Raw genomic sequence first — 12,000 nt, 5'->3', positions numbered from 1 at the left:
CAACTGACTGGGGACACAGAGAGGGAACAGTTACTACTACAGTCACTAGAGCAGGGCGATATGACCAAAAATATTTATCACGATATACATTTGAAAATTTGCGATAACGATATAACTGACGATATAATTGACACTAGACAAACTAGTTTACAACTCCACAACTTTATTAGTGCAAAAAAAAAATCAATGCATTTTCACTTAAACAAGCAGCTGTTTTTATGTGCATTAAAGTTATATAAAAATGTAACAGTGCAAATGCAAATTCATATTGGGCGTACGTATCCTCAGCATAACCATGTATAATATCCACAAAACTTAAAGAGGTTATACACACACAATACTGTAATATTATGTTGAAGCACAGTACGTGTCACTCCGCGAGGCTCCTGCCTACGATAGCCGTAATGCTCCGACAATCCATCAAGCGGTGCGAGTTCGTAGCTTAGCAAAGTCGTACTAAAACATTTGACAGATTTTCGAGCGCCGTGTACGACATAAAATCGTTTCGAGGTCAGTAAACACAACCAGAATTCATACATAAGGCACACAGGATTATAAGGGGCACTCTTGATTTTCAGAAAAATCAAAGGATTGATTTTAAGTGTATTTTCCAAAAAACACGGTAATAACGATCGCCCGCTAGCACGCTCTACCAAAAATAGTGCTTTGTTGTGTATCTGATGGATGAAAGCCAAACCAGTTCCACACCACTGAAGTTGCAGCATTTTTACAACCAATTCTGGTTCATCTATTTCATTCAACGATCTGCTTTCACCCTTCTAATTCTCCGCCATGCTTTTTCCGCCATGTGCGTACGAAAACAAAGGCACTGCGCATGCGCTTTTTACCCATACTCTATCGCGATATTTCATTTTCTTATTGTTGCCCAACATTATACCGGTATTACTGTGAATGGTATGATATGGCCCAGTCCTAACAGTCACAGTAAAAATAAAAAAAAGTACCCTTTTCAATTCTAAGATATTTTCAGGTCTGTTCAGATGGAACTTTGCGAACCTAAACCTGCCATGTTCTTTTTAGAGAAAAGATGCTTTCTCCCTTCCAAACAACACATGCTTGTTCAGTGTTGTTCAGTGTGCTTCCATGAACTTTAACATTCAACTAACTGATACCTGTACAGTCTGAGTCAGCTTTGTGCGGTTTGTCTAAGCAAAACAAGAAGCTGAGCCTGGGGTTGTCCAGTGTCTTGAATGTTTTCCACTTGTGAATAATCTTTCTCACTGTAGAATGATAGACTTTAGAAATGGCATTATAACCTTTCCGAGACTGATGTGCAGCAGCATTTTTCTGAAGCCTGCATTACTCATTATGTTTACTGGACACCTGTTTTTACTCACATGCAATGTGTTTGTAATGTGCTTGTGCACTAGATGCTCACATGCTGCTCAGACATACTTTTATGTACGTCTGAGTTGATGTTAGATGATTCATATTAGCAACCATTGCTCGGCCTTCATGCATTCATTATGCTGCTGTTTATGTTGTGTTTTCAAGAAGTTGAAGTTAGTTGTGTTCCTTTGGAAATCAGACAGAACTTTACAGCACTCAGCCTATGTTGTGTTCTTGATTTCCAATTAACAGACCTTGATGTGTTTTCAGGGACAACCTCATCGCCTGCTGGCTTGCTAGACATTTGACTTTTCTTTTGATGGTCTGATATCTGTTGTATTAAGCATAGTGTTACTCTTCCAGATCCAGAAAATGTCAAGCTTCACAAGAGCTGTGACTGAGATAGACAGGCACGTTGTCAGGCGGTAATTGGGGGAGCACTTAATTTGTTTTTGGTTTGAATTTTATTGGTGAGACACACATTTTGAGTATTTTTTAATAATTTAATTGTGGTAGATTAAAATTGTAATTGAGTTTTAATAATTGTGCAAACTTATTTTGCACTGTTGTCTGGACTGATTAATGACATTGACTTTACTTTCTCTGGTCGTTGGTTTCCACATCATTGCTAGCTTCCTGGGTAGATGGCCTTTGTCTATTAACATTACCATTTAGCTCAGTGGGTGAGCAGACGACCACATGCTGAATGGCTAAAAAGCAGCCGCCTGGGTTCAAGTCTGACAGCTAAGCAATAACTAGTTGGAATAAAGCCATGTCTTCACATTAAGTTACTAATGTAAAGATACTGCATTTCCCTGATAGTTTTTAAACAAAGCCCTTACTGTCTTGCTTTTTTAATAAACATCTGTATGTTTACATATATGGAAAGAATACTGACTGATAGACTGAGATGAGTCTTTGTGTTTTTTTGCATACTTGTAAAAGCCAGCAAGTCACATTAGCTGGGAAAAAAGTTTTTAAATCTCTTTTTGATGTTATTGATACAATTGTATGTCTCAGCAATCACTTAAATTGCCAACTGGTTCTCCACCTGGAGGGTCAACTTAACCCAAAATAACTGCCGAGGGGTGTTGCCAACATGAAGACACTTACAAATGGACTTCCTTGATATCAGATTAAAGACTAAACAACTAAAAGATGCTAACTTGAAACTGATACAGCAACACAAAGCCGGGCTGTGACTGCAACTTTTTAACTAGATTTTTACCATATGCAAGAACACAGAGGAAACTGTCGAAAGGTTGCGTGGGGAGAGCAACCTAATAACCTGCGTGAGTCAGGTCAAATGCATCCATATCCTTAGTCAACCAATCCAGACATCTGACTGTGCTGTTTATATGTCTGCTAATGGCAAAGATAATTCAAAGCACTTGTGGGAGTCCATAAATAGCTTCTATTGTGATTAAGACCAGTGATGGTAGGAACGAAACTGAGACAGGACAGGGTTCGACAAGGAGAGGAAGAATCTTGTTCACATAACAATAACAACAGCATGACTTGCATTTGATGACAGGAAATTCCAAGTAAATTCCATCTTGTGTGCTGTTTTTCTGTGTTGAATGTCAGAGCGGGCAGGGGGTAAAGCTCTGTAAGACACAGTGTGTATTTAGAGGAGTCTTAAAGAAGCAAGAAACTGCAGTTTATCACTGAGGTACCATTCTGCACTGTGGGAGATGACAAAATGGTCTATAAAGTCAACAAATAGGGTTATTTCATGAATGCATGATCATTTTTTAAATTAAAGCCCGATATGAGATAATCCTATTTTTTCCAGTTATTTCATTTTCATTGACTTCTATTCTATTTAGCTGTTTTTCTTCTTTTTTTATCGTAGTTACTTTATCTAAGCCTTAATACTTACTACTACTATCCATTAAAAAATGGTATCAAAGTACGTTTTTAAATACATGTTTTATTTTTTTTACAAAAATACTCAATAACATTCATGTAGTAAGTGTCTCTTACTGTACACGTACATTGTCTGTGTACTACATAGTTTCACTATGTAGTACACAAATAACAACACATAAAAAATATTCAAATCAGACATGGGTTTATGTGTGTGTCTGAAAAAGGAATTCAGCTGATACTGTGTATCAGTCTTAAAAATCCTACACTGGCTGGGCTCTACTCTGTTCTGCTACTTCAGCTTTATTTTTAAGAAGTTATTGGAATGTATATTAGCTTACTGGATTAGCATTTGACCTCCACTTAAGGTAACCTTACTCTAGGTTGTTACAGGCTACACGATTTGAGTTTCCTTGGCTTCTAAAGTACCTGAGCCGGAAAAGGTAATTGCTAATTAATCCAAGGGAACTGAATAGTGCAGGTAAAATAATTAGCTCTGCTGATAAATGCCTTGTTCTATGAATGCTGTCTTCAATATTGGAGTCAAAATAAAAATGAATCAGCTACAGTTTACAGTGAAGCTCTGTACTGTGGCTTGAAAATGCTCTCACATTCATGATGGCACAGTGTGCCATCTTGCCTGCCAGTTCCATCCACTTAGTGGTTTAAGTATGCAAAGCATGCCAAAAATCACAGACACCCTTCATTTACATCTTAAGCCCTACTCACTTCCTGTCAACAAGGCCCTCTGAAAGCATGTGTGGTCTCAGTGTGCAGAGAGGAACACTGCACAGGACAGGTGGACAGCGATGGCTGCGGTTTCGAAGTTAGCTGTATGCTATATACTGCATACTTGTACATCAGCGCAATGGTAAAACGACAACAAAGTTTACTTGGACACGATGAAGTTATGAATACCAGATAGATGCCAAGTTACAACTATCCAACTGCCCCCTTGTTGACCGCCATTGCAATATAAATGCTATATAGCTTTGCTTTGTACCATTAAGTGATTAACACCTAGTTCATACTCGCTACTGTCACTTTCACAAACAGCAGCATGCACCAAATGTGACATCAAACGAAGAATAAGGGTCAGTGTGAAAGAGAATGTGTTGGCTGATACTCTGTCTAGAGCACTTTCTCCTTGAATTAAACATTTTGGGGGTAATGTTAATTCTTGGGAAAGGGGGTGTTATGACTGTGATCGTAATCATATGTAAATTTGAGTGTGCAGGTGCTCCTCCGTGATTGGTGCATCCAGGGTGGATGACTCGCACCGATTGGCTGAGGACCGGGAGGCAGCGGATAAGAAGAGACTGCCAGGGACTGCCAGGTCATTCATCCTCGGCCCAACCCAACCGGCAGACCGTTCACTGTGTCACTATGTTGGTTAATGTAAGAGCATGTAGGGGTGGACCGCCTTTTTGTTCGATCAGTTTTCTCCTGTTTTTGTTAGGCAGGGAGGAAAGTGATTGTCGTTTGGTTTAGTTCTTTTGAGTAGGTAAGTTGTGTTTATTCCTGAGAGAGGCTACCTTTTGTTTGTTGTTTTGGCATTGGGTTCACCCTGAAGTTATGATATGCTGCCTTCCTTTGTTTAACTGCACTCATTGTAAATAAATCACTGTCACAAAATATTAAGTGTGTGACGTGCTGCTTGGGGTTGGACGGGGATGGATCACCCTTTATGTTGTGGTCTGGCCGTGCCTAAACGGGCCATAACAGTCAGTTTTTTACCAGCGTTACAATGATTTCTCAGCACAGAGACACAGAAATTCTTGAGTAGAGTGACAGTGGCGCTACAACAGCTTGAAAAGATGACAATTAAAAAACTGATCCTTGCTGGCAATCAGCATTTTCATATGATTTTATAGCAATAGATAAGCAAGTTGTTGTAACGTAGCGACACTACATTAACCTGATGGTTTAGTTATTTCACAATATTAGCAGATAAAATCATTTGAAAATGGTCAATTCAGCCAACTTTATCCATTCAAGGAAGGGTTTTGCTTTGTGAGATAACTTGAAATTTGTGTGTGTTAGCAGGCGATCTACTGTTGGTTAAGATTTGGTAAAAGAAAAACAGTGTGGGATTGGATTTGTTCCAAAAAAACAAACAATCCCTCCATGAAGTGAATATCCTGCTGATGTCTTCTCACTTACAGTGCCATTTTTTATTTTACAATCTGTAAATAACATAGCAAAATTATACATTAAAATAATTACCTAATGGACACTTAACAACTTTCTTTAGAGTGCCACGTCCACTTAAAGTTTACCTGTCTGCAACTGGTTTGGCGATGTTTTCAAATATCTCTTCTTGTTTGGCGACCTGATCGAACACTTTCTGGAACCTGGAAAAAGGTGAGAGGTAAAAAAGGTGGTACGGCCATGATAAACTTGGCATAACAGGTATTTAACCCCGGGGTATTTAACCCCAGGTGTTTAACCCCGAGTCTAATATAGGCAGAGTTGTGAAAAAACTATTTGTCTTCCTGAGTTCTAAGTAAGGGGTAGACAATTATCCAAACCTTTGTTAGATCATAAATTAACTCTGATTAATCACAGTTTTTGGGAAAGTTGAATTCAATTTCATTAACCACTCACAGGCCTGATTACTGCCCGACTTGTTGAATTAAGAAATCACTTTAATAGAAGTTGTCTGACAGTGAAGTAGGCTATCTATAAGTTGGAAGAAAACTTAAAACAGAGATGAACCTTCCCAGGATTGGCCCTCCTACCAAAATTACTCAAAATCGATGACTCACCCAGGTGGTCACAAAAGAACCCAGATCATTAATATAAGAACTGCAGGCCTCACTTGTCTGAGTTAAGGTCATGATTCAACAATAAGAAAGAGACTGTGCAAAAATGGCCTCCATGAAAAACTACTGCTGACCACAAAGGACACAAAGACTCGTCTCACATTTGCCAAAGCACATCCTGATGATCCCCGAGACTTTTGGAAAAACATTTTGTGGACTGACGAGACAAATGCCAAACCTTTTGTGCTGTTACTTCTGATGTAAAACGAACACACAATTTTATAAAAAGAACTGCTGCTTTGTTGCTTCTCGACGACTTGCCATAATTGGTGAAACCTTGAATTCCGTGCCCTGAAGCAAACAGGCACAGGTACATTCGGAGAGCTTTTTCTCTCTTAATAAATGAAACCAGCATTTTGTATATATACTGTTGACTAATATATATATATAAAAAAATCTAAAATATGTAAATGTGACAACAGGAAAACAAACACAAGAAAGCAGGAACTTGTGCTGTATATGTTGCTGGTATATCTGGGGTCATGTACCCACAGCAGAACTGAATAAGCACAAAAAGCAGCAAGAATTTAGTTTCCTGAGTGGAAGAGGAGGAGTTTGGTCATTCTGTTTTCTAAAGTAGTCACAGCCCGTCATGTTTTATCCCACAGTAAGATGAGAGAGATGAAGCGAGGAATCCGCCCAGGAAGGTTGTTAAATGTGGAAATTTTATTTCTATAAGGGCACAAGGGAACCTCCACAGGTTATTATAAGACTGTGTGGTTTTCAAGGCTTCTGAGTGTCCAGTGCTGTCTGACTCCCCAACTGTGAATTTAGGGCTTGGAAGCGTGGCATGAGCCCTGCCCAGAGGGTATATAAGGCTGCAGCTTTCACTACCAGCATTAAACAGATGTTCTGGCTCTTCACTGACAGGACTGGGGGATGAATTATTCACGGGAAAGTTCTTGTGCAACATTAAGAGCTTGAATTCTGTGTGTTGTCTTTATTCACACGATCTATTTCAATTTTTTTTTTCTTGGACATTTTTAATGTCATGCCCTTATTTCAGACTGTAGCTAATTTGACTTTTATTACAGACACAACCAAGCAGTAACGTCCACGTTTAAAAATGAAGCCACTGTGGAAATGACAAACTCTCCAGGTCTTCTAATATCCCCTTGAGGCTGAACCCCATAGACTCCAGTGTTAAATTGCCAGCGTTATAGCAGCAATAAACTCTCTTTGTCATAGCTTTAATGTTTTTTTTTTTAGAAGTAGATATGTACTTTTGCCCCTACTGTTTCCATTGGGCTGCCTCTACCGATGGATCTGCATATTTGATTTGGTACAGATTTTATGGTATTGAAAACGGGGGTCTTTACGGTAATGGGTTAACCACTGTAACATGCAACCACTAGTTCTTTTAAAAAAAAATTATATAACTCTTAAAGCCCAAATTTGCAGTATTAGGAGCTAAAAGGTCAATATGACCATAGACTGCATATGAAAGAGTCATGTATGACTGACAAGTCGCTATTCTATGAGCACAAAGTGCGCCTATTTTTGCAAAGGGTGAGCAGATTCGCCCCTCCTTTGTCACATCCAGTTTCAAAGCACAAAGATAGGTGATGTCAGGGTGGCTACATTCATTTTTTTTTTTTAGCTCGCTAAGCTTCAGTGAACTGACCTCTCAATTTGTGCTATTTGTGCTGGTTGTACCTTTTAATCCAATTACATGACAAATAACATGGGTTGCATTTGTTACTCAGGGCACACTTGGATTTTACTTATCACTAAGTAGCAGGATTCTGTGTCTATAAATGCAGCTTGCTAAACAAGCTATCTAGCTTTTGTTTGATAACTTAGCACTTCACCGATTCTTGTTCAAAGAAAGACCCTACAACAATACCATTTGATCTCTGGCTGTCACATACCTGAAGTTGTAGCACTCTCTCTTGTTGTTAACAAAGCCATCAGCCAGGTCCTTGGGCACAAAAAACTCCAGAGAGGAACCTGTCTGGTTCTCATTGTCCACAGAGTACACCTGAGGGAGCCAAAGACAACAGCAGAGTCAGTTTTATATAGCAGAGGAAGGCCTAAAGACTTCTATATCATACCACAGGACTATGCAGACGGATTATAAGCACAGGCAGTTATGTTCCAGCTCAGTAGCCACACAGGAATTCGTAGTCTTCTATATGTTTCAGTGTGCATGCTGTTACGGTATGTGGAGCCATACATGCGGCCCAAGTTAAACACAAAGACAATATATCATGTTAGGTCTAAAATATACGTTTAGACGTTTTGTGGCTTGGGTACTGCGAGCCCTGAAAATAAAAGGGTGGAGTTTATGGCGCTCATATCCTGTGGAAACAAATAGAACTGAACAAGCAATCACGATCAGCGTATAGTGTTGGCAAGCCCTGCAAAATCACCTCTACTAACCGAAGCTGAAGCCAAAGCGAGGAGGCGAGGAAAAACGGCATAACATTAAACCAATATAGAGTATTGAAAGTGAGGTCAGTCAGGTCAGCCTAAACACTCCTACCATTCGCTTTTCAGCTTCAAGCTTCAACATATGTTCTGGCATATGTTTCCAATGGACACTGATGCAATTACAAGTCCCTGAGGTTGCAGGAATAAAAGATAAGACCTAAATAACTGGATTGTTTTTCACTGTCACTCCGCCTGCAGTACTGCCTCTTCCATGTGCCAAACCTCAAAAAGCCCCCAGGAGGTAGCTGTTCTCATTTCACTGTGGGTGCCACAGAAAACCTTAAAGAAATAGGCTTATTTGTTTCCACCAGCTGCTGTGCTCACACAATAAAACAAGGAGAAGAAAATGATTTTCCCAGGAGTGCAATGACTATCATTTCCTATTTTTTTAATTAGTTAAACATTTTCTGTTAATTTTTCTCTCTCGCGCGCGCGCGCGCTCTCTATCTATCTATCTATCTATCTATCTATCTATCTATCTATCTATCTATCTATCTATCTATCTATCTATCTATCTATCTATCTATCTATCTATCTATCTATCTATCTATCTATCTATCTATCTATCTATCTATCTATCTATCTATCTGTGTGGCATTCATCTCACAGCAGGTGTGTACTTTATTGCAAAATAATTCCAAGTGAGTTGGCTGATTATACCTTTTGGCTCATAATTTCATGTTTCATCATGCTGAGTCTGAAGCTCTCTGCAAAAAGATTATAAAGATATTACATCATTACTTAGAATGATTGTAATAATTAGTTTTTATACCCATACCAACTAGTGTGTTTTGTGGACTTGGAGAGGGCTTTCGAGGGTATCGTGCAGAGGGTATCAGTCTCTGTAATCTCAGGATCAACGACCTCCAGTTTGCACTGGGGCAGTTTGTTGTTTCAGTTATTTCTGTGCATTATGTTCACATCCATATTGTTATATAGCGCTGAACTAATCTAAACCACAAACTTTAGACATACTGTTTCATTAGTTCCAAATATTAAACATACAATATTTGGATATTCTGTTTCACCGCTAGAACTCCAATCACTGAATCCTCTTCTATTTGTTGTTTTTATTTAGTTGTTTATGCTGCAAGTCTAGTGTACGTGTTGTAGACTTTTATTGTGAAAGGCAAGACCAGGAAGAAGCCCTCTTGCACATGTATAGAACAAATAGGATTTCCGGTAGGAATAGGGCTGCAACAGGCCCACAAGCTTCAGGTGTTTCTGCAACCTTTGCTATGAGGCCTCATATGCTCAGGGACTTCCATCAGGGCACCACCTGGTACTGTTCACCACCTGATAAAGGGTTGCTGAGGCCCTAGAGAGGCTGGTGTGGATGGCACAGCACAGCAGTGAGCGCACGCTGCCTGACCTGCACCCAGCTGTGCCTCAGGAAGTCACTGAGAGGCACAAAGGACTCAACTCATCCAAACAGCAGCCTGTTGTCCTCCCAGTGCCCTCCGGCAGGGGATTCAAGATCCATAAATCACGTGGGAACAGAGTGATGATCGGTTTTATCCCCACCCCACAAGACTAGTCAATAAAAGACAAACACAAACATACACACAGACAAGTGCAACCTAACTTCTGGGTACTAATTCCTTTTATAAAACATAATCATTATTATATATTCATCTATTTTGTGAGAAAATCAAAAAAAAAACTTGTGTTTTCTTTATTAAATTTGACTAGTGAGTCCATGCAATTCAAGGTTATTATGGTGAACTAAAACTAAAAAGAAGTGTAAAAAACTTTCTGGTTCACTGCACCAGGAATACAAAAGTATTATCTTGAATAATTCATGATTTCACTGCTACTTTTACACTTCCAGAGCCATCCAGAGAGCCGAACTGGACCCTTTGGGCCTATTGCGGTGCCAGCTAGAAAGTTAAAACCAGCTCTAGTATTAAACAAGTTGTTTGAAACATAAAGATGTAAAAATCGTATTACTGTTGAAGTTTAGTGTCTTTCCTGCTGCGTTATCTGAATTGTAATGTGCATCTAATGTCAGCAGACTTAATGAATTCAAGAAACTGAAATATACTCTTGAAATTTAATCCACTGTTTTAAAAAGGGTTTTTGTGTGACTACACGTGGAAGCTTGATCAGTCTCTATACAGTAACAAAATCTTGTTTATGTTTTTTAAACATTTTTAAAAAATAATAAATAAGGCCTTTTCCAGATTTCATTATACATAACAAATCAACCACATACATGTGGTTGATTTGTCCACGGTGCACAGTCTCATGTCTATAACAGTTTTTCTACTATCTTGCATCCAAAATTTTGAATTTCTTAACACTCAGCAGCTTCATAGATCTATATGTATGTAATTACACACACACAGTCCTTTTGCCTTACATAGAGAAGATTAGACCTAAAGATAAAATACTATCTATTTTTACACCTGACAGAGGTGAACTGTTACACAGAGCATTTGAGTCATATCACTGGATTAAGGATTAAACTACTGCCCAAATATGTTACTAAACTTACCCAGCGAGTTTTTTCTTCTTTCTTTGTATCTATCCACCTTAGTGGCGTCTCTGATTTCCTTTAGTTTGCCTGCTGTGTGCAGTAACAACACTGTTGCTCAGTTGTTCTCCAGGTCTCTCAGACTGTTTTGTTTCTTTTCTGGTTCATTTATTGGACTCTACTCCACTAATATAAAAGTAATATATAGATTTAGGTTAGTGCAAAACAAGTGTAGTAGATAAGACTTGATGATCTAATGTAAGGCCTTGTTTAAGCAAAAGAATCTAGCACAGTAGTGTTGGACTAAATGTTACTGTGAGGCACTTACCGCCACATTTTTCTTGGTGGGTTTAATGCGAGCGAATATCTGAATCGTCTCTTTCACCATTTTCCCCCCGGTAAAATGAAACTAAACCGGTTTGTTTTCCTCACAGCCAGATAGCTATCTGGCTAACGTTAGCATCACGGTCCTGCTGGCAGGAGTTTGTTGTATCTGGTTGCTAGGCAACTGTGTTCCGCCAACAAAGATCATTTGTTGATGTCAAGATGCCCCCTTGAAGTAAATTTCGCAGACTGGCAGTTTTAATTAATTTCACTTTGAAACAGTTTACATTTTTGAATCAGTAACACAATATGTAATTCTTGGTCTTTTCAGATAGTTATACAGGAAGTGCAACCACAAAACAAAGAGTCAGGCGGCTAAGAATAGGTGTTATTGTAGCGCACAGTGTGGTGGATTAATATATTAGGTGGCACAGTCACAGGTAAAAACAAACAGGGATTCACAGCTGTGCCATTTTGCTCTGATGCTTCTTATTCTCCTCTAAGAATGCATTTTGTATATACAAGACAAAAGGTCGGCGCAGGTTCAATGACTCATTCAGTGGGCATACTGACAGAATTGTATTCAGCACTGTTGGCACTCCCCACACATAAGGCCGACGGCTCTTAGTCACAATGCAAATAGGTGTGACCACAGTTGCCCAGTCTGGCAGTTATAGATTTATAAAGAGGAAATAGGAAGTAATCATAAAGCTGCATTGCAGT

The 12,000-nt window shown here is 39.1% G+C and overlaps 1 protein-coding gene across 7 annotated transcripts in view; it reads right to left on the bottom strand.

The window, feature by feature from the left end:
- kif6 (kinesin family member 6) overlaps nt 1–11,464 on the bottom strand; it is a 76,898-nt gene extending 65,434 nt beyond the window's left edge. For 4 of the 7 annotated variants that reach the window (XR_014916914.1, XR_014916916.1, XM_085442329.1 and 1 more), the window contains exons 1-3: nt 11,282–11,464; nt 7,916–8,025; nt 5,499–5,573 (exon numbers count right to left, since the gene is read on the bottom strand). Coding sequence is in view for 4 of the 7 variants with exons in the window: in XM_085442329.1 (XP_085298455.1) it covers nt 5,499–5,573; nt 7,916–8,025; nt 11,282–11,341 (245 nt within the window). In the remaining 3 variants the exon portion in view is untranslated. Of the gene's footprint in view, nt 1–5,498; nt 5,574–7,915; nt 8,026–9,137; nt 9,185–10,974; nt 11,140–11,281 lie in introns of those variants that run through there. The other 3 variants (XM_085442327.1, XM_085442328.1, XM_085442330.1) reach the window with 3 other exon arrangements.
- Between the last annotated feature and the right edge of the window lie 536 nt (nt 11,465–12,000).

This window comes from Copadichromis virginalis, linkage group LG19, assembly GCF_057382275.1.
Source record: "Copadichromis virginalis isolate Kocher_CV1m ecotype Utaka linkage group LG19, C_Virginalis_male_GT1.1, whole genome shotgun sequence".
Classification (NCBI taxonomy): Eukaryota; Metazoa; Chordata; class Actinopteri; order Cichliformes; family Cichlidae; genus Copadichromis; species Copadichromis virginalis.
The sequence above is the reverse complement of the archived record's forward strand: the minus strand, read 5'-3'. Positions and strand labels throughout refer to the sequence as shown.